At 51.1% G+C, this 26490-nt stretch overlaps 2 protein-coding genes across 15 annotated transcripts in view; both read left to right on the top strand.

Moving 5' to 3' along the window:
* The window catches only part of IGDCC4 (immunoglobulin superfamily DCC subclass member 4), a 39094-nt gene extending 29266 nt beyond the window's left edge, over positions 1-9828 (top strand). For 5 of the 8 annotated variants that reach the window (XM_036217711.1, XM_016141032.2, XM_036217715.1 and 2 more), the window contains 7 exons: positions 255-382; positions 1892-2062; positions 2315-2452; positions 3189-3294; positions 3747-3975; positions 4746-4907; positions 5476-9827. In XM_036217711.1, coding sequence (XP_036073604.1) covers positions 255-382; positions 1892-2062; positions 2315-2452; positions 3189-3294; positions 3747-3975; positions 4746-4907; positions 5476-5880 — 1339 coding nt within the window. In that variant the 3' untranslated portion in view covers positions 5881-9827. Of the gene's footprint in view, positions 1-254; positions 383-1891; positions 2063-2314; positions 2453-3188; positions 3295-3746; positions 3976-4745; positions 4908-5475 lie in introns of all 8 variants that reach the window. The other 3 variants (XR_004949959.1, XM_036217712.1, XM_036217710.1) reach the window with 3 other exon arrangements.
* A 948-nt stretch (positions 9829-10776) lies between these two features.
* Positions 10777-26490, top strand: part of IGDCC3 (immunoglobulin superfamily DCC subclass member 3) — a 39981-nt gene continuing 24267 nt past the window's right edge. For 2 of the 7 annotated variants that reach the window (XM_036217778.1, XM_036217777.1), the window contains exons 1-2: positions 10777-11131; positions 13370-13675. In XM_036217778.1, the coding sequence (XP_036073671.1) occupies positions 11026-11131; positions 13370-13675 (412 nt within the window). In that variant the 5' untranslated portion in view covers positions 10777-11025. Of the gene's footprint in view, positions 11132-13369; positions 13676-14837; positions 14878-26490 lie in introns of those variants that run through there. The other 5 variants (XM_036217780.1, XM_036217779.1, XM_036217781.1 and 2 more) reach the window with 5 other exon arrangements.

The raw sequence follows: 26490 nt of genomic DNA, 5'->3' as shown, positions 1-26490 counted from the left end.
ATCCAGGAAGGTTTCCTGGAGAAGGGGGCCTGCTTTGGAGACTGGACATGGAGCATGATCCCCTCGGAGCAGCATACATCCAGACCTCTCTGTAGGTTCTCTGGCTGCTGTTAGTGGCCCCCATGCCAGGGAGCAGATACTCTTCCCAGGGCAGGGCCTGGGGCTGCGGCTAGGGGCAGGGGAGTAGATCTGGAGGAGCTGCCCTGCTAAGATGGTGTGCCTGAGAGTACTAGTCCTGTTTCTTGCCTCTGCAGCTCAGGAGAAGACATCCTCATTGGCGGGCTGAAGCCATTCACCAAATACGAGTTTGCGGTCCAGTCCCACGGCGTGGACGTGGATGGGCCTTTTGGTTCCGTGGTGGAGCGCTCCACCCTGCCTGACCGTAAGTGTCCTCTCAGCCCTCTTGCCTCCAATCCATCTTTTACCCGACTCCTTCTTGCCCCAGAAGCCCTCTTCTGAAATGTCCCTCAAGACCCCTTAAGTATCTGTTGTTTGCTGTGCATTTACATAGGCCAGTGTTGGTTACCCATAAAAATAATAATATAGGATTTAGAGGTGTGGCTTCTTTAAAGAGGCTATGGCAAGACCTCACTGAGGGGTGAAGAGGGGCAAGGTGAGGGAGACAGGTCACCTATATTCTGCGTTTGGGTCCCCCATCCTGCTCTTTACACACAGGGAGACTCGAGCAGGTCCCTTCCCCATCCAGGGCCACTGTCCTCATCCATAAAAAGAGAGGACGGGACCATTCACTCTGCAAGTCTGTGAGTCTGGAACTCTTTGGAAACGGCAGTTCAAGACAAGTGGACTTCTGTCTCACAGCAGAGGCTTTTCAGTTCCACCAGCCTTAAGACTGCTCACCTTCCCATCGACTGGAGACCTTTGTCCTGAAATAGGAAAATGTGTGTGGAGTGGGGTGGGGAGGCCCTCCCTTCTCAGGAATTTGCTTTTTTAAAAACTGCTTTCAAATTGTTTCTCACCCTGCTATGACCTGTTTTTATGGTCTTAAACTGCACGTGGAGTTTAGGGAGACCTGATGTTTTCTCAAAGGAGACTTGATGACATTGGGTCCCCAGCACAACTGACCGTGCTGCAGAGGGGAGAGCTCTTTTTGCAGATGTGGAAACTGGAGCTTGAGAAGGGGGATCCTTCAGCCCGTGATCCTGTGGCTCTGTTACACCTTAGAGTCCTGGGTCGCCATTTCACCTCTGCTAAGCCTTGAATACCTGAACCCCCAAGTCTCTGTCCCTTCCCGGCTCACCAGTCACCTTGTGCCCCCCCCCCCTTTCAGCCTTCCTCATTCACCCCCACCTTTCAGGATCAGCTTCTCTAAATACAAGACCAAAGTTGGCCAAGGTGGTGCCTCTTACATAGGGGTGCTCATGACCCTATAGGGCCTTTGCCAGGGGCTGCACAAGGCATCAACCAATTGTACTTAAAGATTTGGGGTGGCAAGAGGAGTTAGGAATTTTTAATGATAAATAATTTTAAATACTATTTTTATGTTAAACTTTACCATGAAATAGATGGCAAAATTAGCTTTAAATTTTAAAATAAAATATAAACCTTCCAAAAATTTTTGAGCCCTGCCCCCAGGTTCTTAGAATACCAGACAGTCTCCTCAACCCTTGGAGGTATCTGGGTATGGAAGTTTAGGGAGCTCTGCTCCAAAGAGTAGGAAAGAGTTTCAGGGAGGGGAGCAGTCCCCCTCCCCAATCATTTTCGAGAAATCCTCCAGTTAAAGACCAGATCTTATTCTGCTTTGTGGTTTGTGGTTTGTTCCATTGAAGGAGGAGGAAGAGAGGCCATATACCCCTGTTCTGTCTCACAGCTGACCCCAGAGCTGGGGCTCTCAGTGACCCTGCCTCTCCCCATCTCCTCCCCTGCACCCCAGGGCCCTCGACACCCCCATCTGACCTGCGCCTGAGCTCCCTGTCACCGTCCACTGTTCTGCTGCACTGGTGCCCCCCCACGGAGCCCAATGGGGAGATCGTGGAGTATCTGATCCTATATAGCAACAACCACACCCAGCCCGAGCATCAGTGGACCTTGCTCACCACGGAGGGTGAGGGCTCCCGCCCCAGGGCATTGGAGCAAGAGCTTCCCCATTCTCTCCCCACTTCCCAAACTCTCTAGTGGTTGGGTTAGTAGTGAGAGAGCAGCTGAGGTTTGTTCCAGGGATTTCTAGGAGGAACAGGCAGAGGCTGTTTCCTGAGTGGGAGTAGGCTACTTTCCCAGTCCTGCTTTCCAGCCTATCCCTGCATCCCACCCCGCTCAACCCACTAGCCTTGCTTTCCCTGCTTCCCCCACATCCCAGGAAATATCTTCAGTGCTGAGGTACGTGGCCTGGAGAGCGACACTAGGTACTTCTTCAAGATGGGGGCACGCACAGAGGTGGGGCCTGGGCCCTTCTCTGGCCTGCAGGATGTGATCACTCTCCAGGAGAATCTCTCAGGTGAGAGGGCAGGAAGGGAGGAGTGGGATCCATTCTGGAGCATCCGAGGTTTCCAGAGGCCCCTGGAGTTGACTTATATAACCTGAAAGCCATCTCTTCCAAGGCCCTGCCACCTGGCATGACTGCACTTTCATTGTTTTGGACAACCGCCCTCCTAGTTTGTTGTAGAGAGAAACATTTTGAAGGGGAAATGGGCGTGGTTCAGTGGTGATTCAGTTGAGAGATTAGATTTTTGGGAGACTGGCTTGGTGTTTTTGGGAGATAACTTTGATTGGAGATTGGCTTGGAGAGGTGATGAACTTTATGGGGTGGAGGTGGGCAGAAGGACTGGCTATGTAATTGGCAGGGCCTGGTGTGAAGTGCAAATGAGGGGCTCCTCATTAAAAAAAATTAGAAAGTGACAGCAGAACATTAAATCAAGCACAGAGGCCTTCTAAGCATGGGCCCTGCATGACTGTACTATTGCACACCCATGAAACCAGCCCTGGTTGGCAGGTTGATAGGGAGGGACCATGACTTCTGGATGTCTAGTGGGGAGCACAGTTGGAGAGAGAGGTAGTCGTGGTCTCTGTGAGGCTGTGGGGTCCTCCTGTCCTTGCATCAGAAGATTTTGAGTATCCAAAGAGTGAGACTCCAGCCAGTGGGCCCCTGAGGAAACCCCAAGAAGTCCTGATCTATGAACCCTGGGCCTCCTCCTGTCATTGACCTGTTCTTTCCCCTCTGTCTTCCCCACCAGACTCCTTGGATGTGCACTCAGTCACAGGCATCATTGTGGGTGTCTGCCTGGGCCTCCTCTGCCTCCTGGCCTGCATGTGTGCTGGCCTGCGCCGTGGCCCCCACAGGTGGGTGAAGGAGCCAGTCTGACCTCAGAGAGGAGAGATTTCCAGAGGACTACAGAGAGGAGAGAGCAGAGAAAGTAGCCATGACTTGCCCTAGGCACCCCCAGGACTCTGGGATGAAGGGACTGGGGGTTTTATACTCATGAGAGTAGGGGTTGGGTTTAAGGGAGCCCCCAGCTCCCTTAAACAAGGGCGTGCATAGGCAGAACTACCTGTCTCCCATTTCCTCTGTAGCTGCCAGCATCTTGGAGAGAAGAAACCCTAAATCTCCAGATGTCTGGAGCCAAGGGAAGAAGCGTCCTATTTGCAGTGTCACAGCTGCTTTTAACAGTTTCTTACTCATTGTACAGACTGCAAACCAAGTCCCAGAGATGGGCAGGGACATAGGCTAGAATAGGTCTCAATCCCAACCCCATCCCTTACTCTCTGATCCCTGTGCCTATCTTTCCTTCCAGGGAATCCCTCCCAGGCCTGTCCTCCACTGCCACTGCTGGGAACCCTGCGCTGTACTCCCGAGCCCGCCTTGGACCCCCCAGCCCTGCAGCGACCCATGAACTGGAGTCCCTTGTGCACCCCCGTCCCCAGGACTGGTCCCCACCACCTTCAGACATCGAGGATAGGGCTGAAGTGCACAGCCTTATGGGTGGCGGCGTTTCAGACTGCCGAGGTCACTCCAAGAGAAAGGTGAGCCTGGAGCTTCGATAGGTTAGTCCCACACTGCAGCTCACTCCTAAATAGGACACAAGGGGGCGTAAGAGCACAATGGATGATCCTGTGAGAAAATTCCCTTTCCTTTTCTCTGGTCCAGCTGCAAAAGAAAAGGCACTGTCTCTTCATCCTCCATGAAAGGGGTTGGCAGGGCTGGGAAGCAGATGGGCCCCCATCCTTGGCAGAATAGGTCAGCCTGGATCTCACAGAAGGAGAGGAGGGCCCCTGATGGGCTTTTTGCAAGTGACTCATGGTGGCCAGAACGCCCAGATCCCTCCTCTTCCTGGAAACTGGGGAGGTGCATAAGATTCAGCCCTTCCCAATAAAGGGAAAAGAGGCTGGTTAGGTTGGCAGTAACTAAGTGGGACTGGGGCCCAGATAAGGTGGGCCACGTAGGGAAGATCCCCTTCATGCTCACAATAGTGGCTCATCCCACCCTTCTCTGATCAGCCTGCTCAACGCCTTGAGTCCTTCCTCACCCTTTCCCTGCCTCTCTGCTGAAGGAGACCCTGCCTGGCTTGGAAACCTGTGGACTTTGCCAAGGCAATGATATTAGGCTTTTCTGCAGGAAGACTTCTTTATCTTCAGTTCACCACTAGACTCTCAGTCCATTCTGCACTCCTCCCCACACCCTTGGGGAGGGAGAAGGCAAGGGGGCCAGAGTCTGTGGATGGGGGTCTCCATCCACTTCCCTCTCCCAGCCAGCCCTTCAGTGCTCCCACTTCTTGCTTCTCTCCCCTGTGCAGATCTCATGGGCTCAGCCAGGTGGGCCCAGCTGGTCAGGTTCCTGGGCAGGCTGTGAGCTGCCCCAGGCAGGCCCCATGCCTTCACTGACCCGGGCTCTGCTGCCCCCTGCTGGAACTGGGCAGACGCTGTTGCTGCAGGCTCTGGTGTATGATGCCATAAAGGTCAGTGTCCTGGGAGGAAGGGGTAAGAAAGGAGAGAAGGGTCCTCATGTTTATGAAGAGCAATAGTGAGTTCTATGGAAACCCCTGATGGTCACTTCCCTGGGTACAGCCAGGAGTCTAGCCAGGAGACCCCTGGAGCCTCTGAAGGTGAGTGGGTAGAAGGCCAGCTACTCTGTAGGAATCTGTGTTTCACCTGGGTTGGGGACAGTCCCTCCACTACCTGGACCTAAGTGAGCCACAACAGAGTTACCATTGGTCTGAGGGTGGCCTGGCCTGAGTGCCCTCAGCCCCTCCTCCTATTCACTGAGGCCCTGCTGAATCCGGTAGTCCTAGAAATCCTGGGCAAGGGCAAATGGTAGTATTTCATTTTTTTTCTGAATTCCCATGGGTCTCATCACCTCTTGAAGGATAATCGGCATGCTTCTTTTACCGACTTCCATGTGACATATACTCTGGGGCGCTGGGGTGGGGCAGGTGTCAGTCTCTAGACCCCACGTATGTTGGTCATTCTTCTGATGATCACTCTCAATGTTGATCACCCTGTCTTTGTGTTCTCTGCTCTGACCAGGGCAATGGGAGGAAGAAGGCACCTCCAGCCTGCAGGAACCAGGTGGAGGCTGAAGTCATTGTCCACTCTGACTTTAGTGCCTCCAGAGGGAATCCTGACCTCCACCTCCAAGATCTGGAACCTGAGGATCCCCTGGGTTTGGAGGCTCCTGACCTCACTTCGGGTGTTGTGGATCTAGGGCAAGGGGTAGACTTGCTGGATAGGAAGCTGGGAGGATGCGAGCAGGCAGCCACTGGGCCAGACAGACTTACTTGCCTGCCAGAGGCAACTTCTTGTCCCTACCCGGACCTCCAGCCAAATGAGGCTCTGGATGAGGCCCCTGGGAACAGCTGCCAGTCAAAGGCCCCCTGTTCTCTAGGAACCAGCCCAGGCTTGTCCAGAGCCCCAGTGTCCTCCTCTGCTTAGCTCCCTTAGAGAGACAGTTGGGGGCAGGCTGATACGGATCATGGGATATGACATGTGTGGTCATGCATGTACACATGTGTACCTTCAGATACTGAGTATCATCAAGCCATTTGGAGCTTCCTAGGGTGATTTGGCTAGAGAAAGAGAGGAAGAAATGGATTATTCACTCCCCCCATACTCTGTGACACATGTGATATATGAGAGACATGTGAAGCATGGCTATGCTATGTGTGATGTACACATATGTGAAGCACATGTGTGTGTGCTGGTTGACGGGCTGGGAAACCTTGGTCCAGGCAGTTGTCAGTACAGCCTAACTGATCCTCCAGATCAGTATAGTGCCCCAGAGTGGTCAGTCCCCCGCCCTGTGGGGCCCCCAACCTCCATCACCCAGCATTTATTACACACTCTGAGAGTGTCTCCGATGCCCTGTCTGACAAAGACAGCCCCAGCCCAGTTTCCTGTCTGGCTGGGCTGAGTGCAGGTAGGCTCTGAATGCCTAACATTTTAGTTGCATCTCCTCCCTCCACCCATCTCCCCTGTCCCAGGTCCCAAATTGAGACGGTGACTCTGGTTCCCCTCAGAGCAACTCTGCATTCACTTTTGAAATTTAGGAAGTGCCTGGTTTTGAACATGTGCTTTCTCTGGCTCTCCCCTCCTTTCTTCCCCTTCACTATAGTGGCCTCTCTCCCAGTCAACTTGCTCTCCTAATTCTAGTGCCCTTCACTTCCTCCCTGATACTCTCTTCTGTTTCTGTGTCTCCTCTGTCTGTCCACCTGTCCTGTCTCTCATGCCTCTCCCAGACTGTGTCATGTGGTTCTCTCACCTTCCTTCCCTAACAACATGACTACCTCATATCTGCTTCAAGGCCATAGCGTGACTCCTATGTCCGCCGTCCACTTCGCCCATTACCCTCCTGCTCCCTCTTCTCTCTGCGCCTCCACATGTCCCCTCCCCAGGCAGACTGCCCACCCCAGTACAAGTTTGGAGAAGACTTTCCTGCTTCCCTGGTATCTTTTTCCCTAGGATTGAGATGGGAGAACTCTCCTTGGAGGTGATGAGTCCCAGTCACACAAGGAGACTTTTGAGATGGGGAAAGGGGTACATGACCCAAAGGCTCAGGATATAATTTCTCCCTCCTTTCTATGCAGGGAGGCAGGTTGGCTGGATGGAGAGGCTTGAGACCTTCCTTCCCAGCTAAAGGTAAAGGGGGAAGGGGAGTGGGAATTAGGGGCACTTAGCCCTGTAGCTTCCCCCTCTATACACCTTGAACATGAGCTGATGGGGTGGGGGTGAGAGGAATCTCATCCTCTTAGGCACTGGAAAGGAGGTCTTTCTTTGCACAGGACAAGGGTGATTGGCTCATTTTGTTTCTTTTTCTTTAAATTCAATCCCGAAGTCATTATCTGTTGACCCATCACACAGGGACAAGCTTGACTTCTATTTCCTGTGTAGAGAAAACAATGTCACTTATTAGATTTTGCACTTCAGCCTCTCATAGGAGCATAGAATGTGGGGTCTTTTCTCCGTAAATGCATCTTTTTAACTGATTGGCACCTTAAGGGTTAACTCTGGCTTCTGGGCCAAATTAGAAATAACCAGTCTATCTTTCCTTTCCTTTCCTTTTTTTTTTTTTTTTTTTTTTTAATGGTGAAATGTCTCTCAGCGGAGTTGCAGCTTCCTCAGACCTTTTCAACATCGTGTTTATTACACTCGGGTGTCACTCACGTTTGACATCCGCACCTACATTTCTTCCCCCTCCCCCTCCTTCAACCAGCCTATGATAACACTAAAGATTATTAATGTTGGTTTTGTATCTCGTTAAGGACAGAATTGTCACTTGTACTATTTCTGTAGTATTCGGTGTTGCTGTGGCTGGCACCACTGTATATGTTTCATCATTGCTCTGAAGGTCAAAAGCCTCGTTTTTATTTTGCCAGTTTGATTTTTTTTCTAAAGGGGGGGGGGGAAACTACCCTGAATTAAATGGCTGTTTTAACAGTAGGCTCTTAGCATTACACCACATAGTCATTTTTCATGTTCTTGTTTAACAGGCACTGAGGTTCTGGTTTAAATTAAATAGCTGCAAATGAGACAATTTATAACCCATTAGGTTGGGTGGAAAATTGTTTCTCAAAAGCAAATAAGTAATAAATCTGGTATCTGCCTATAACTCACAGTTGATAAGAAAGTGGCCATTACTCACTAGTATTATATATAATTTGGGCTCTTGGTAATTTGGAAGTGTTAGGTTTGTGTCTTTGTAGCAGTATTTTTATTAGAAAAGAGTCTATCGGCCTTTTACAGGGTATTAATCCCTTTGTCACCTACCATCATTGCCTTACGTTTTTTGAGTCTCATTTTAAAATCTTCCTTTTTTTGATGCATGACATGTGTAATCAGTACCTGCTCATTTATTTGTCTGTATTTAGTTTATGCTATATTATTTAATTATTTTTCAGCATTTTTTTCTCCTTATAAATATGACACTTTTTAGTGTTAAGCCAAGGCATTGGTCATGTATCTGTCCTTTTAATGAATTAATAAACTATTTTCCAAAAATGTGGCATTCTCTTTTGGAACCAATGTCTAGAATTTCCTCAGCCTTTCTGCGCAGAGAATATATTTCTTCCCAGATGGGAAATGTTGCTTTTTGAGGCTAGAGAGCAAGTGGTCATGGGAAAGAACTGAATCATCTTCCTCCTTCAACAGGCACTTAGGAAAAGACTTAAACTTAGGAAAGATTAGTTCTTTGATGGCACTCTTTTAGGCTCTCTGCAGATTTATTTCCACCTGGATAACACATTTTTTTTGTTTTTTTTTTAAACTTTCTCGGGTGCAAGGGGGAGTGAATGAACAACTCCAGAGATTTGGGGTCTTCTGTATAATTCTGGTCTCCAAAATTGCTGATGGCTGAACATTCACACATCCATGCAAGCTTAGAGACCCATATGTGTACATTTACCGTCACACACAACTTTGTGTCCATTAACTCAAACATGGACATGCAGTCACACACAAAACTCCACACTCACGCTCCACACTTATCTCAGGATCACAGCTGGCAGCTGCTTTACTAAGATCTTTACAGGGCCTGGAATGTGCATGTTTTTCTGCTGGAGGGAACCAAGAGCCAGAGGCTGCCCTGCCCAGGACCACCCCCAAAGTGGCTGGTGGGCCAGACCTGAGGTAATTGACAGATCATACTGAGAGATATTGCACATTTTGCATGGCACAGAATAGTCATTATTTGCATATCACTCTCAGACCAAGGATTGTGATAAAGAAGAATTAAACACTTGTCAAAATGAATTTAAAATGACAGCAGCTCAAGACACCAATTTGACCTCTCAGAGTTCAGGACAAGCCAAGAAGGGGTTGTTAAGAATTCAAGCCCTGCAGGAGGGAGCTCTAGGATTTGGGGCTTAGGGAGCCCCCACCCCACCCCCCATTCCTTCTCTTTCCTATGGCCAATAGAGGCCCATCAGTTCTGCCCTTCCTTACAATGAAATCAGTTTGGGCCTTGGAGTGCTAGTGACTACTAACCCTGAATTTCTCCATTGCCTTCCACTGCTCACATGCCTCAAGTTCTGTCTCTCAGGCTCATCTTTCAATTGCTACTACAGACTAAGGAGTCCTTGGGCTGCACAAACCCCATCATTAGTAAATTTGTTTCTGGAGGCCTGTACTTTACTCATCTACACTAAGGTTAGTTTTATATATGGGTAACATTCCTGGTCCTCAAATTCCAGAGTTGGTATCAAAAGAGAGACTTGTTTATTCCCCTGCCATTCCAGTCCAACATCAGAGGAGCAAATAGCGAAGAGCATCAGGGAGGCAAAGACTACTCCCTTTAAATCTTCTGCTCCTAGAACATAGTAGATGCTCAATAATTTTGATGGGCTAGCCCATCATGCTGGACTCAACAGAAGATCATTTAATAGTGAGTGGTGAAAATTCAAGATCTCTTAGGGCTAGTATGGCTATGAATCCCCTAGGAGACATGCTCACCTTCTATGTCATTCTCATAGGGACCTGTGCTGTCTCCTTATGTGTTCTTTGACATGAAACATTGAGTCTTTTTTGGGTGTAGAAATGCTATGGGGAATTTTAACTCTCAATGTGCTTTTCCAGTTCCCAGGACCTGTGTGGTTTAATGGTCTCTAGGAGTGAGTAGGAGAGATACGATTATCTTTATTTTTCAGGTGAGCTCAGAGGGTGACTGCCTGGATTGGTTGGGCTAGACAGCTCGCAGACCTGGGGTCAGAATCCAGGTTACGTTCGCGTTCTTATTGTCCTGTTGGGTCTGCTCTCCCGCCCTGGAGGAAGCTACCTTCCCAACCTCTCCTACCTCCCCCGTTCACCCAAGCGCCGGAACGCTTCAGTCTAGAGAGGCCAGTCTTGCTAAACGTCCTAGTCTTTGGGTGGAAGGACCGAAATCTCATGGAAAACCGAATCTTTGACAACTTTGTGCAGCTTTGGGGGAATTATCTCGAAAATATAGACTTGGACACGGTGGAACAAGGCGCAGAAGAAAGAGTGGGTCAAAGCAAATCCTGAAGCTTTGCGCGTTTCTCCGTAGCTCGGACCCACTCCACAGTCCTCTAGGTCTTCACTTCCCCAGCGCCCCCCCCCCCCCCCCGTCTGGGTATGGCCCGCTTGGAGGGGGTAAGGGGCTGCAGCCCGGGACGGCGCCGGCCACTCCTGCCATAGTTCAAAGCGCAGGGGGCGCGTCCGCCGCGCAGCCGGGAATGTCCGGCCGCTTAAAGCGCTCGCCGGCTCTTTTGTTCCCCAGACCGGGCCTCCGGGGAGAGGGGGCTGGGGGAGGGGACCGGAGGGGAGGGAAGGGGGGTGGCAGGCGGCGGGCGGAGAGAGGAGGGCGGGGCGGGCGCTGGTGGTGCGAGTGCGGAGCGCGCACCCCGGGCGAGGCTGACAGATCGCCCCGGTAGGTGCAAGATGGCGCAAGCGGCGCTCCCCCGGCGCCCCCGGCGCTCCTAGGCAGGCATGTGGCCCCAGCCCCCCGCCGCCCGGGCTCGGCCCCGGCCGGTGTCCCGGCCCCGGCCCCGGCGCCGGCCCCGCGGGACGCTGTGAGCCGCGAGAGGCCCCGGAGCCGCGCGTCGCCGAGCCGCGCTGACCGTGAGCCCCATGGCTGCTCCGCGCGCCGCGCCCCCGCGCCGCCAGCCCGCGCCGCGCTGGCCCCGGCTCCTGCTGCCGCTGCTGCTGCCGCTGCTGCTGCCCGCGCCGAGCGATGGTGAGCGAGGGCTCCAGCCCCGGGCGGCTTCGGACCGAGCCCCGGGAAGGGCGAGAAGGGAGTAAGCCAGCGCGGGGGACGGACGTGGGGAGAGCCGCTTGGACCTGCGTGGGGACCCCGGGCTGGAGCGACTTGCGCGAGAAGGGAAGCCGAGCGGGACGGGGCGGAGCCCAGGGAGAGGGCACCAGGCCGGGCTGCTAGGGGCGGCAGCGGGATGCTGAGAATGGAGCCCTCCGGCAGAGACTGGGCTCTGTATGAAGCGGCTCCCGGACTCGGCGCAGGACCCCGAGCTCCGACTGAGGGGCAAGGAGCGTGCGGCAGAGCGGGAGCTAGGCGGGCGGGCCGGAGTTCGGGAGAGGGGGAAACGAGCCAGGGGGTACCGCAGGGCTCTGTCCCGTCCGAGGGAGTGAGCTGGGTTGCGCGGAGCCGGGAGGCGGGCACAGAGTAGCCCGCGGCTTCGGAAGCAGGAGACAGCACATGAGGGGTAGGGTGGGGGTACAGAGGCCGAGACCGAGCGGGCTGCGCTGGGCTGAGCGGGCACGTCCTGGACTTGGCGGTAGGACCGGGACGCGGAGCGCGCGACGAGAACCGAGGGAAAGAGGGAGGAAGATTCCCAGTGGCTGCGCGTGGGGAGGAGAACCGAGAGACGCCCGACGAATTGAGGAAGGGAAAGGGAAGCGGACCGAGTGAGCTAATGAGCGAGCGGTGGGGTTGCCCACGTGCCCGCCCTTTCCTGGAGTGTGCACACGCAGCGTCCCTGTCCCCAGGCTCCGGGGTCTACCAGCTTTGCTGCCCACAGCTCCGTCACACCATCCTTTTCTCTCAGTGGCTGTAATGGGGCCAGTCCCAAGGGAGAGGAGTGCAAATCTAGTCTCTTCTTTTCTCACCCCGAGTTCTTAGCAGACACTCATCTGGGCTATGTTCTCCTTCCTCTCAGCTCCGAGAAGCAGGCTATCGAGTCTGCATCTAGGAGAAACTTTAATACCTCAGTTGCTATACTGGGGTTGTTATTGGGGGCTGAAGAGGCTGAAACACAGGTCATGGGAAAGATAGGTGTAGGGGTATAAAGGGATGTGATCCTCAAATGTCTTAAAATATCCCTGAAGGTGGGGGGACCTCCCATAATCTCAGTCCTCCTCCCGCTTTCTCCCCACCCACTTCCCCATCTTCCCTAACCCCGGAGGGCGCTGGTCTGTTAGGAAGGGACACGCTCCAGGATCGCTAGTGCCCTGAGGAGTGGTCTGTGGCTGCCCTTTCAGCCCAGGTGGGTTCGTTCCCTCTGGGATGAAGTTGTAACTGGTCTGGTAAGTTGCTCTTTGGAGAAGTTCGCAATTTGGCATCATGCCTAGGATGGGAGCACTTGTCCTTCCCTTCAGTATTTTCCTGATTCCCCGATCACCCTCGTACTCCTTCTCTTCTTCCTACTCCTCTTCCAGTTCATCTGTCATCTGTGGAAGTGAAAAGAGTGTTGGGAGTAAAGGTTCTAGGAATTACCCTCTTCCTGAATTTTGGGAAATTTGAGCGGACGCAGGGTATCCTCATCTCTTCTTATGACAAAGGCAAAACAACTCAAACCCAGAGCACTCTAGAAAAGGAGCAGTGGAGCTGGGCCCACACACCTTGCTCCCTGCCAGGCATCCACCAGGCCTCAGATAGTTTTCCCAGCAAAGAGAAGCAATGATTTATTTCTATCTCACTTTGTATTTGTCTTTTAAGTTTTCATAGTGAATGTATGAGTCATGTTCAACAGCCCTATGACACAAGCCATGTTATTGTTCTGATTTAAACAGATGAGAAAGACAAGTTGAATATTTTACCTAAAGTCACATCCTGAAAGTCTATGAGGCCTCAGTGCTTAACCAGGGTGACTACAGAAGTGGCAGCAGTTGTGTTGAAATCATTCTTGCCTTTGCATCCCAGGTTTGCAGCTATTAACTGTTAGACCCTGGATAAGTTGCTTAATATCTCTGGGCTTCAGGGTTTTTTTTAAAGATGGAATGGTACAAATAATCACTCTCTCTGAGATGATCTGTTGATTAAGTAAAATACTGCATGAGATGATCCTTCATAATGCATAAAGTTCTACATATTAATAGAGACTTCTAATTAACATTATAGAAAGATGAGGATGGGATGCACAGATCCAGAGAACTTGAAACTCCTGTACATGGAGTTCTTTCTGTCTGCTCATTCTACAATAACCTCTTTTTCCTTTCTCGTCTCCCCTGCATGATGCAGGTCTTGGCCACTCTGCTGAACTGGCATTTGCTGTGGAACCAAGTGATGATGTTGCAGTCCTTGGGCAGTCTGTAGTGCTGGGCTGCACGGTGGAGGGGACCCCTCCGTTGCGAATCACCTGGAGGAAGAATGGAGTGGAGCTGTCAGAGACTACCCATTCCACAGTACTGGCCAATGGGTCCTTGATGATCCATCACTTCCAGCTGGATCGAGGAGGCAGCCTTTCAGACGAGGGTGACTATGAGTGTGTGGCTCAGAACCGCTTTGGGCTGGTGGTCAGTCGGAAGGCTCGCATCCAGGCTGCAAGTAAGTGGGCACCCTTTGCTTTTTTTTCCCCCAGATTGTGGGTCTAAAGAATGGGGAGCAGGTGGAGCAGTTCCATCTTATGCAGCTTTCTAGAGGACTAATTTCTCATCATGGGTCAGTTGAGAGGTGCGTAGCAGTAATTTGTGGTGATGGAATTATACCATATACTCATTTAACTGTTTGAAATATGATTTGACCAAGAATATAGCCCAACACTGTTGGGAGGGGAGGGAAAGAGACTGAATACTTTGTCCAACTCTGGGTGTCTTAGTTTCCACATACCTGTATATTGTGAGCATCTCAGTCCATTGAGTATGATTCTTGCATTTCAAGATAAACAGTTGTCATACTTTATAGGTGATTTAAGAGAATTTTGAAGAGAAATTTAGCTACGTGCAGTTGTTAATTATGTGCTGACTTTTAAACCTTTGGGGTAGAATAAAACTTCACTATACAGATAATGATATTCTGAAGCTTATCAGCAATTCGTTATACAAAAAATATGGTAGAATGATTTAAGCATTATCACAATGATGACATTAACATTATTCCCACTCACTTTCATGCTGATGTGCTTTTTAAAAAACTTCAGCTTTATCGAGGTCTGATTGACAATAAAATCATAAGATATTTAAAGTGTACATTATGGTGACTTGATATCTGATGTGCTTTTTTTCATGGGAAAGAAAAGGCCAGGCACCATGCTTCGGCTCTAGAATTGTGCTTTGCTCGAGCAGATGGACCACCAGTTGATGTGGTAATGAAAAGATGGCAATGTGTTTACTGCCCTGTCCAGCAAAACAGTCTTTTGTTGTTTAATCAGTGCACACTTGTAGGAGTGTGTTGCATAAACCAAAATTATCTATGTATCTTGGAGAGGTAGCAGGCTATGGGGATGGGGGGCCATGGTTGAGAACCACTGCTCTTAAGAAAGGGCAAAAGTTTTGGCAAGTGGAAATGTTCTCCATCTCATATCTCTATACTTCTTTTTAGAGAGGGTGTCCCTTAAAGAGGCTGCTTTAATTTTGCTAGGCAATAATTCTAGCTGATATTTATTAAGCACTTGCTGCATAAGGGGCACCCTATGTGCTTTACATTAATTATCTCATTTAGTCATCATAACAATCCAGGAAGATAGGCAGCTGTCATCCTCCTTTTACAGATGAGAAAACTGAGACTCAGAGGGACTCAAGGACATTCTGGTAAGCAGAGGAGCCAGGGCTGCATGCAGTCTAGGCAGTCTGAACCTTACACCCGCCCACTTAACTCCTATGGCACGCTGCCTCTTTCCTGTCTGATCGCTGACAAGTTTCTTCCTGGCTCTGAGGGCATTTGCACAGTTGCTCTGAACGGCTGGTGAGTGATGAATCGTTTTGAGGCAGGAGCCCTCTCTTTGAGTTTAAGATGCCCCTTTGTTCTAAAGAAAGCTGATGCAGGCCCCCATATGGAGCTCTCTGGGAGGCAGCCCTGGACCTTGAGACTGAATCACTTCTGGCTCAGCGACCCCTCATCCCCGGCCCTCCCGGCGGTGTAGGGGAAGGCTGGTGCAGCCTCTGAGCAGATGGCTGGGTGTGAGGAAGAGAAGCATGGATGGAGGGTAGGGACCCAAGGAAACTTGCGGATGGAAGAAATGAGACTCTCAGGAAGATGACCTCACCCTCTCCCTGGCCTGTGTCAATGCCGAGGGATAGAAAGCCCCTGAATCACTAGCCTAAAATGCTGGGAGATAAATCCCCAGGTGTTTCTATATAGTTAATTGTAAATGTGCTTTTCTATAAATGGTAATACTTTCAAGATGTTTGGTTTCCTGAAGCGCCTACCAGTATAAAAAATTGTGCTGTGGACTCTGACTGAGGGAAATAGCGGTTATTGAGGTTAGCATGATTACATTACGCCTTTAGGGTCCTAGAGACAGCCAGGTGGGGGGTTGCCCCAAACACTGGCAGTCTAATATGGCCTCTCTTTCCCCACAAGGCTGGTGGCCCCATGGGAGAACACTTGGATACCAAGCAACCAGGTGGCTGGATCCCCTTTTCTCACTTCAAACAGGCTGATGTCCCTAGAAACCCCCAAAGCTGCTTAACTGCCTAGGTTTCCTCCTTTGGTAATAACTCCCTGCCAGTGTGCCTGCAGGCACTACAGATGTTGTGTGACATGGGAGGGTGCCTTAATGAAAAGGTGCGAGGAGCCCTCCAGAACCCCCTGTTCCTCCTGCCTGTTCCATAGGGCTTGATGGGGAGGGGGCAGGTTAAGCACCCCTCACAGACACACAGTCCACCCAGAGGACTAACCAAGTGAAGCCGATGGGGTCCAGGTCTGTGTGGGTGGGTCTGCTGGGGCATCTGAGCTCTGGGCCAGAGGCCAACAGCTGGGAAGGCCGCCCCTCTATCGCAGTGGGCTCAGATGCTACCCTTGAAAGATGGCCTGACCAGGGTGAGCTAAACTACGTGGTGATTCATTGGAGGCTTCAGTTCCAAGTATCTCCCTTTCAGGATGGAATGGCTCAGGGTCCTAAGAGTACTCATGCTTCCAGCATGTCTGGTTTCTCTGCCATTTTATTCTGTATGCGTATCATTTAGGGGCTGAAAATTGGGACACTTGTTAAGGAGGAGACCCTGGACAGGTTAACCTCTCTGTGGCTGTTTCCTCACCTGTGAAATGTACATACTACTTTGTGGAATGGTTGCGCGGATGAGTATACCTCACATTTTGCCTAGTACATAGTGGGAGCCAGTACTTTAATCTTCATTTAAAGGTAGTTTCACTGACATGGCCAACAAAAGGAAACTGCCTGAATCTACTGCCAACCCCCAGCTTTCTCCCTCACTGGGCTTCAGTTAGGGAGCACTCCAGGGACATCTATCAGGGAGTGGAATTATTGGAGCCAGAATGACACTTGTTCTATTTTAACCCCTTCCTGAGAGGGCCTGGGGATTCTTCCAAGCTTCTGGGTATCAGCTGAAGCTGGCTGACTTATGAGACCCTCTGCCATCCCTCTGTAGGGCTCCAGGGAGTGCACTTAGGTCACCTGACCCAGGGGAACATGTGCGTTGACTCATCCTTTTGGGGTCTGTGTGCCTGGATGAGTCCAAAGGGGGATGGGCTAGCTATAGGAGTGGGGGTAATTAATTGAGGGACCTACCCCCAGGTCCCCTCAGGCAGAGGTCCTCAGTTCTTGCCCTTCACTTCCTGGCCTTAGTTGTTGGTCTCAGGCCCCTTGGGGAATTGGAGGGAAGAGCAATGTGTTCTAGAGCAGAACTTCTCAAATTTTATTGTGCCTATGAATTACCTGGGGATATTGTTAAAATTCAGATTTTGAATCCGTGGGAGGCAAGGCCTGGGATTTTGCATGGCTAATAGGAGCCCAAGTGACAATGATGCTGCTGGTTCAAAGGGGCTACAGGAGAGCCCATTCCCATGTCATAATCGCTGGTGTGGGGTCTGTGGGCAGAATAGTGAAGTCCACAGAACATGGGCTTCACGGCCAGACCTAGGTGGGTTTGAAACCCAGCTCTGCCACTTCTTGACCATGTGCCCTTAGCACAAGTAACTTTGCCCTCATCTGAAAAATGGGCATAATCCTATCAGCCTATCAGGGCTATTGGAGCATTAAATGAGGTGATGGTTGTAAAGCACCTGGCACAGGTGCTTTAGCATCTGGGAAATGCTCATTGAGTATTATTGTTAGTGTTAGGTATTGACCTCTAGTTTAAGATGAGGTCCAGCCTGTCTCAAGCTGTCTGGGTTCTCAAAGAGCCAGGATTGCCTCCATTCCAGCCTGGGGCTGTCCTGACCAGGCAGGCCCAACAGTGTTTATGAGGGTGGGCTGTGGAGGCCACAAGACCTCAGCTGGGTGGACTTGGGCAAGTCACTGAACCTCTCTGAGTCACAGTTCCTCATCTTTAAAATGAGGAAATAATAGCAAGGAGGAATCTTGTGAGAATTACCTAGGATAATATGTGTTAAGAATTTAGCAGGTATAGGGCACATAGAAAGTGTTCCTTAAAGATTAACTTTTATTATTCTGGGGAGGAGTTAGAGGTGGGAAATGTGAAATTCTAAGCTCCTTTAGTTGTTGTAGTTTCAGCAAAGCCCCTGGTTGAGCCAGACAACTAGAAGGAGGCAGTGGGGTATGGTGAGGGGAGAAAGTCCAGTTCTGGTCCCCTGCTGTGTCTACTTCACTAAGTCACTACTTCTCAGGTCCTCTGTTACCCACTTCTAAAGTCTGAATCATTTTCCGCCAACTACTCTGAAATCTTTGAGCAGCAAGATCTGTAGTTGTGTGGATCTGTGGGCAGAATCTGGGCATAGGTCTGTGGAACCAGGTCTGGGGGGTGGGGTCAGGAGGACTATAGGCTGGAACTTCCTAGAAGTACATATAGCTTGTGTAGTGGGGGTCCATTGTATTTAGGGGGTCCTGGAGAGCCTCTGTCCAGGGTAGTGATTTGTAAAGGGAAGTGGTTCCTGGCACAGTGATTTGTAATCCTGGAGCCCTTTGTCATCTGGAGGTTGTATGCTTAGACCTGACGTGTGGAACCCAGTCTCTTCTCTCTTCCTTGAAGAACAGCTCAGCTGAGGTAGCCCTGAGGAAGTCTTCCTACTGGCCCTCAAGCACACATATCTGCCTAACAACTAGGGCAGGAAGCAGGTGATGCAGCTGAAGCATCCTCACTGGTGTCATGAGTGAGTGTCTATACCTAGGTCATGCCAGGCAACTCACCCATGTGTGTGCCATGGCACAGGGGTAGGTACAAATGGGTGAGGTTCAGGCCTTTTCACCTGTCAGTCAGTACGCCACAGACCAACTCCTCTGACACTCTTGAGAAGCTGTGAGGTATGATGGAAAGGCCCTTGGCTGGACACCAGGGGTCCTGTGTGGCTCTTGGCAAGTTACTAGCCCTGTTGCCCTGTCAGGGCTTTGCTTTTCTCCTTGTAAAATTACTGCCCTAAGGTAGTAAGGCGTCCTTGTCATCCAGCCAGTCCTTAGGACATGCCTGCCTTCGCTGGGTCTTTCCCCAGTCTGTTCTCGCCCTTGCTCATCCTTACCCCATCCTTCCCCAAAGACTATTTAGCTTACAGTAATTTCTTCCCCCTGCTAACACAGGCAGTATTCGTGGTCTGTGGCATTCAGGCTCAGCCTTCCTCTCAGTGATTGGCTGCTTGCATTGTTAAGTAACTGTTTTGTGGCTGATATTCCATCTGTCTCCTCAACTAGATTTTAAGCTCCTAAAGGGCTTCTCTTTCTTTTGTATTTCTCACGTCCCCTGCCTGTAGAGATTGGTAAAAACTAAAAGAACATGTGGCCTTCTGGGTGCAAAGCTCTGTCTCTCTTGTTTCTCTGCTTCTCTGTTGTGTTCGTTCTCTCTCTCTCTCTCTCTCTCTCTCCCCCGTAATTGATAGCATGGCTCAAAAGCTTATGAACAGGGAGGATCAGCAGGAGAATATAACACACTTGGGGCACAGTCATGGGGTAGCTGCTCCTGTGTGTTTATCCCTAGAGGAACTGAGACACTCTCTTCCTCTCCAGATGAGTGCAAATCAGAGACCAAATTGCCTTGTATCACTCATACCTGGGTCTTGGGTCTCCTGCCTTGAACTTTATTCCCTAGCTGGATGAAGCCTATATCCCCAGGCACATTGGCCCCAACTATTGAGGGAGGGCCCCCCTCACTCCCACCCGCAGGACTTGAGTGTGGAAGTCCAACACTTCTGTTTCCCACACCTTGGCTCCACAGTCGCAGGCAGCCAGCTGGCCCCTTGAACACAATGTGCAAATCTTCTCTGTTCCTGTTCCTGGCATTGTCCCTGGCCTGGAGCCTTGGCTGGGAATGTGGGCCGGTGAATAGGAGAGGCATTTGAAGCCTGCAAATGAAACAAGCCCCCAACCCCCCTTAACCCCCTGTCCCCTCCCCACCCCCAGGGAGAAAAGACTTTTTCACTCCTGGCCTTCTTGTATTGCCTTTCTCTCTCCTCTCTAGAGTCCCTGCAGGCTGTGTGTGTGTGTGTGTGTGTGTGTGTGTGTGTGTGTGTGTGTGTCAGAGAGAGAGAGAGACTTTTCACAGCAGCTTGAAGGCTGTTCTACACAGGCTTCACTAAAAGTAAGATGGAACAGAAGGGTACCCAGGATGGAAAACCAAACAGCACACTGCTGTCTTTATTTAATCTGGACTGAGTGATTCCAAAAATGTCTGCCTTGTGTAACTAACCTGTAGCCCCCTAAGATTCTCTGTCCATAGGTTTGATACAACAAGGAACTTAGAGACCAGTAGTGTGTGTGTGTGTGTGTGTGTGTGTGTGTGTGTGTGTGTGTGTGTGTGTGTGTGTGTTGCTACGTGTACCTGTGTGAGTACCTGAGCATACAGGTGTGTGCCTAAAGGAAGTGCATGGGGTCCAGGATTGGGGTTCAGCTCTCCTTGAAGGACCTTGTGGGAATCACTCTTCCTTTGAGCTGTATGGCCAGGCTAGAGAGCTAGAGTGGACAGAACTAGTGCCGGGCAAGAGGCAGTGGTGGATAATTTTATTAGGTCTTGCAGGGAACTGATGCTTACCTAGCCAGCTAAAATGAGAGAGGAAGGAGGCAAGTCCTAGGGTCATTGGGGGAGGGTGGATGGGTATGTGGGCATGGCCACAGTACCTGTGGGAGTCTAGGCCATAGTTTTCTTAGTAATTAGGTGAGTGCCAACAACCTGGCTACACTTAGAGCCTGCTGGCCTGTGTTGTTCCATCCTCCCCCAGAGGACCATTCTTGGATTTCTGTGCTTGCTCCCCCTACCCACTACTTTGTTCACCCTGTTCCAAGAAATTCTAACCCTTTGTAAGTGCCCTCAAATGTAAGGGAAGGGGAGACGAGAAAGTCATCTTTATGGACTGAAGCAGCCCCAGTAGCTTCCTCCGGTACTTGGACAGGTGATATTGGGACCCAGTGAAAGTGGAAAGGGTTGAGCAAAGGAAGGGCTCCTGGCCAAACCACAGGGAGATGGAGTGCATAGGGAGTGTGGGCTTAGTTCAGGTCAGCCAACCATCTGATTCAGGCAGGGGGGTGGAAATTTGGAAGCAAAGGGCTCACATTACAGCATCTCCCTCTCACCTAGCCTTCATCTCTTCTTTTGGATCTTGGTCTCAGTGCTCTTCGACACCCTCATACACTCTGTGCCCCACCTCTGCCTTTCTGCAAGGCCACATTTAGGGTTTTTATCATCCCTCAACCCTAGTTTCTCCTCCCCTGTCCTATCTAGCATCTTCCTTTTTCCAGCTTCTCTATTGTCCTGTCCTTCCTGCCTCTTTCTCCAGTTATGGCGATTCCTGTGTCCACCATCCTCTGCTATGCTTGGAGGGAGATTCCTCTGTTTCAGGAGCAAAACAGGTGAACCCCAGGCCTCAGCACAGAGCAGAGACAGGAAGAGGACAGATTGAGAGGGTCAGGTTCAAAGAGAACCCCAAAGGAAAGGGTCCCTGGCCTCCCCAGCAAGTCGAAGCCTCCCTGGGTGTAGACCTTCACTGGGAGGAATCTGAGAATGCTGGCCTCTGCTTGGGGCCTGTCTCTGAGCCTGGACACTGACCACAGTGGGTGGTGGGGGCAGCTCTCTGGAATGCTGGTGTTGAGTTGCAGTGCAGATGCTAGCAGTGATAATGGGCAGGAACTGGACTTTCTGGTCTGGCTGCTGCCCCCAAGGCCATTGGAATGTGAGGGGGGACCCGAGCAAGAGGCCCCAGGGACTTGGGGTGGGCAGATGGAGACCAGACCACCTAAATGGAGAGGAAGAAGCAGACCACCGGGAGAGAGAACCAAGTTCTAGCCCTGTCACAAAGTTGCAGGCTGCAGCAAAAGCATCCTAAAATTCCTAGCTCATCCAGGACCTTGGAGGTCTTCCCAGCCTCTAGGTCAGATCCCAGGTATCCAGAGCTGTGGGAAAAACTCTGGTGTTCATCTGGTTCAACCTTCTCATTTTACAGACTTGAAAACTAAGGCCCCCAAGGGGGTAACCTGCCCAAGGACTTGGCTGGTCCTCAGCCTATGCCAGTAAGAGAGACTCTTGGGGCCCTCATGCCTCTGCCTTCCCCAGTGCTTCACTGCTTTCTGGTTGGGAAAGGGGGGATCTTTTTATATCTCCCCAAGGCAGACTGACCGGCATGTTTCTGTTGTTCTCAGGTCCTACCCTGCCCCAGGCTTTCTTTGTCTGTGGTTATAGTTCTGGATGTGAGTGTTTGGTTATAGTTCTGGATGTGAGTGTTAACCAGCGAACCTTAGACGGGGGCTCCTGACATCCATGGTATGTTACAGAAGGCCTCTGAGTTTCCCAAGCACAATGGATGCTGAGCTGAGTGGTTTGAGGGCTACCTATGTGCTGGCGCTGGTGGTGAACTAGTAGCAGAAGCAGTCCTAGTAATATGGTTGCACTGTCTTAAGCCCTTTATGTATTAATTTACTTAATTCCTACAACACTTTCATTAATTGGTATTGCTAGTCCTGTTTTACAGATGAGTAAACAGAAGCCCAAAATGGTTAATTAATGATTAATTGTCCAAGGGTACACTGGGAAGCTGGGATTTAAACCTAGGTCTGCATGACCCAAAATTCAATGGCCTGGGTGTCCTTGGGCGGGGGGGGGGGGGTGGTTTAGAGTGTCCCTTGAGAACATAGTGAGTATTCATGCCTCAGAAATAGAGCCACATACCTGGGCACATGCAGGTCAGGGATGGGGAAGTATTGGGAGCAGAGAACAGCTTAGAACCCTGGCCAAAGTGAGAGCCACTTCTGCATGGGCTAGGCTGGGCTACTGGCCCCTCACCCCCATCCACTGCTAGAGGCCCTTGGGGAGTCTGGAGGGACAGTTAGACTGGGATGCTTTGCTTCGCATAGAGTCCTGCCCTACCCGTGAAGTGGGGCACAGCTGGCTGCCGCACAGCTGGCTAGCAGAAAAGAAAATTGGGAGGCTGCTGGGGCTGCTGGGGCTGCTGGAGGTGGAGGTGGAGGTGGGAGTTGCTTCTTCCCCAGGAGGGAAGACAAGTTCCCCTCCCCCTGGGGGCCCCTTGGCTCCCTTTCCCTTTCTTGTTTCCCCGCATAATGATGCTGATTGCTCCACATCTGTCATAATTACTCTTTGTTTGAAAATTCAGAACAAATCACAGGAGAGGAACTGGTGTGGCTTGAGTAGGATCCTTCTCCCCAGGGGTCCTGTTGTAGGGGGGTGGGGTAGTAGGGAAGAGCCATAATCAGCCTGGAGGAGCCAGGCTGCTGATTGTCCTTGTGCTGTCCTCTTGCCTGGGCAAGATGTGGCCTAAGGCCTCATGAAGTTTCATGGCACAGACCCCAGGCTACAGTCCCTTCCTGCTGTGGTGGCTGGAAAATTCTGCTCCTACCCCAGCCTTGGGGAGGGGTCTGCATTGACTCCTCTGCCCTCTAGGCCCCACTGAATGATGGGTTGGACCCAGGCTGCACAGTAACCCAAGCAGCAGCGCAGCAGGGAGGGACAACACAGGGCAGGGGTCCTTACTAGCAAGGGGAGTGGGGCAGTTGTGGCTGGGGTCCCTGGAACAAGGTGAGCATTAGGTCTCTCGAGCGAGAGCCAGGAAAGGGACTCTTATTTCCAGGGAGCACAAAATCGGACCTCTCTGGAGCCTGCAGTGCCTCGGTGCTCAGCGTTTTCATACTTACTCCCAGGCAACCTGACTTCCGGTGAGGGTCCTAGTTCCTGCCCCCACCCCCAGCCCGAGGCCCTTGGTTTAGGGGGCTAATAATTTCTGGGGCACAAGCACTAGAATTCATCCTCAAATTCTACCTGTAATAAAACCCCAGTGCTCTTCTTGCCCAGGGCCGTGGGAGACTCCAGATATCCAAAAGGCGCTGGAGCCAGTGTGAGATGCACAGAGACTTGCGGACTGGTTCTGGGTTCAAGCTTCCTCCCTCCCTTATAGTGCTAGGCCTCAGTTTGTCATTGTGGGAAATGGGAGGGAGTACTGCCCTGTCTTCTGAAGGGGAGCAGATGAGTAGGGTTCCGCCCCGCCATCCACCAATAGAGACACCCTTAGTTTGGGTTTCAGTAATGCAGAGGAGGTGCTGGGGGGAGGGCTGAGTCCTGGAGACCAGACCCCACAGGAGATGCCAAGCTTAGAGGGGACACCTCTTCTAGCCTCACCATTATTGACTGTGGGTCATGGGAAGAACTGGGACTCGATTCAGACACCGTCATGTTTACTTCTGGGCCCTCCCTGGCTCCCTCTTCAGCAACAAGCTGCTTTTAAAATGTAAATAAATATTCGACTCATCCTCGTGGGACTATGCATCCATCAGTTCACCTTCCTGAGCTTCATTTTCCTGTGAGGTGGCAGGTGGTGTAGAAAGCAGCAGATTAGAAGATTCCTAAAGTCACTTCCCACTTCTAAAATTCTGAGACACTGATTAGTTTTATTTTGAGCACGGTTCCTCTTCCCGGACTCTTCCCCTCCCTGCCTCTCTCCAGGTTCAGCTCTCTCCTCTCCCTCCCTCACTCCTGTCTCAGCTGTCCGGGCGCGTTGGGCTGGGCCCTTCTCCTTTCTTAAAAGTCAAGATCAGAGTTTTGCGGAAAAGTTCTCTTGTCGTTTTCACCCTCTTTCGCCGCCTCTACTTGGTGACGGCCCTCCTTGCTCCTACCAGCGCACATGTCCTAAACCGCCCGCGGGGGCCTCAGGGCTTGCGCATCCCGCATGCGCTCCGGGAGCCGGGAGCCGCGTCCCGTGTCGCCAGCGAAACCCGTTCCCATGCAGGGACTCGCTCTCCGCCCGGGCCGAGCGCGGCAGAAAGAGTGGCCGAAGGGAGCCAGGTTCTGAAAGCCACCCCTGTCCCTTGCGGCGGGTAGGGTGACACCCAAGCGGCCATTTCCGACCCAGGGCTGGGATTCCATCAGCGGCCGAATCAATGTGTATTCAATTAACCCTGCGCCGCGCAGTTGTGGGCCGTCAGGTTACCGTGCCCCGACGTGTCTGTGGATGTGAGGATGTGTGCGTGTGCAAGTGTGTAAATATATGTTGCCTATGAGTGTATGTGTTTCCTCGCTTCCTGGAGCCCCTGGCTCTGTGCCTCTTGCCTCTGGGTCACTACTTCCCTGGCCAACCCCGGCCAGAATGGGACGAGACTTTTTTCACCTGGTAACTTGGGGAACTGGCCCTTATCAACTGGGAGACTGGAACTGGTCTTGGCCGGAAAGATGGAGCAGGAGAGTGAAGGTCTCTGGTTCCCAGTCCCCTTTCTCCCAATTGGCTTGAGATTTCTCACAAGGGCCCAGAGCTAGACAAAAGTTTGTGGGCAGACCTATCAACAGGCCAGCTTTAGGAGAGAAAGGAAACAGAGGGGGTTCCAGAAGCTTTATAGAATGGCAGACTTGAACTCAGGAATGGGTGCTTGTCTCCCTACCAGTGCTTGGGAGTGCTCTCACCCCAGGGAAAGACAGAAATGGGGAGGACGTAAAGCTTTCCAGGTTTCATTTGCTGACCCTACTCTCCCCTCCCTCAGCCTCCTTCTCATTTCTCATATCACTGCTGTGGAAGTTGAGGCTCAGAGGAAGGGCCCTGCCCCCAAGTCTTTAGTAGTGTACAGAGCTGGGCTAGAGAGATCCAGATGCTCTTTCCTACATGCTGACTGGCCAAATGGGGTTTGAACCTTAACCTTGGGAATTGAAACCCAGTATTTGGCTTGTGATAAACAATTCTTGTATCTTTTTCTGCCATCTTCATCCCCTTTTGGATTATTTTTGGTTTGCCTCTTACAACCTGGAATGTCACCCTCTTTTTGCTTTAATTTCCTTCATCCTGATTTTTTGAAGTGTCTTAAAATTGTATGCCAAACCTCTAGTACCTCAGAGAAGCTCTGTTTGATTTAGTCCCACTTGCAGATTGCATTAAAATATTCTTCCTTCCATTATGTCTGATAATGGAATATTATATAGAATATATATAATAATATTATATAGAATGAGTCTCAGGATTGAGCCTGTTTGATATTCTGCCCTCCTGTGTTTTTCTGATTTTACTTCTCAGATCAGTCATTTTTCCATCAAACTAACAAAATCTAGATCATTACAAGCAAGCTGCCAAGTATGACATTGATAGGATCAAGATCAAGGCTTTCCTGAAATAAAGCAATATAGCTTTTATTACGTCAATTCAGGAAAGATGCATTGGGCCCTGTGCCCAGCTTTGCTTCTTTGGGGTAGGCAGAATCAGAAGACACAGTCCGTTCTGGGATAGTGAGTGTACAACTTGTCCCTCCCACTGGTCTGCTTACTCGCTGAGGGGAGAGGCTAACTCCTCTGCATCCTTAGTTCTTAGCCTTCCACTCAGCCTGGAGTTGATGCCCGGTATGGGTAAGAGAATGGGGAGCCGTGGGTGTATGAATGGGAAGGTAGGAACACTTCCTGCCTGCTGTTGGTCACTTACCCTCGAACTCAACAGCCTGGGGTTGGGGGGCAGGCAGATAAAGCTGAGTCAGATATCACCACTCCTCCAGGGCCTTAGGGATGGTTTCATCTAAGCCATTCTCCTACGCTCCTGAGTCCCTATGTCAGGAGCTGAGAGCAGCCATGTCTGCATCTGTGTCCTATGTATCTTATCCCTGCCTCTTCTGGTCTTAAAAGGCACCTCTATCTCCCTATTCTGTTCCCTTGAAACACCCTTCTTCCAAGTTCCCATTGCTGGCCGCCTGGGGGAGGAGAGGGGATAAACTGAGCCGAAGGTGCCACGACTTAGTGCTAAGTGGGAAGGGTTTGGCCTTATGACTTCAGACCTCAGTCTTGCCACCCCAGGAGACGGGGCTACTGGTACTCAGTTATCGCAGGGTGGGA

This window comes from Rousettus aegyptiacus, unplaced genomic scaffold (assembly GCF_014176215.1).
Source record: "Rousettus aegyptiacus isolate mRouAeg1 unplaced genomic scaffold, mRouAeg1.p scaffold_m13_p_3, whole genome shotgun sequence".
Lineage (NCBI taxonomy): Eukaryota > Metazoa > Chordata > Mammalia > Chiroptera > Pteropodidae > Rousettus > Rousettus aegyptiacus.
The sequence above is the reverse complement of the archived record's forward strand: the minus strand, read 5'-3'. Positions and strand labels throughout refer to the sequence as shown.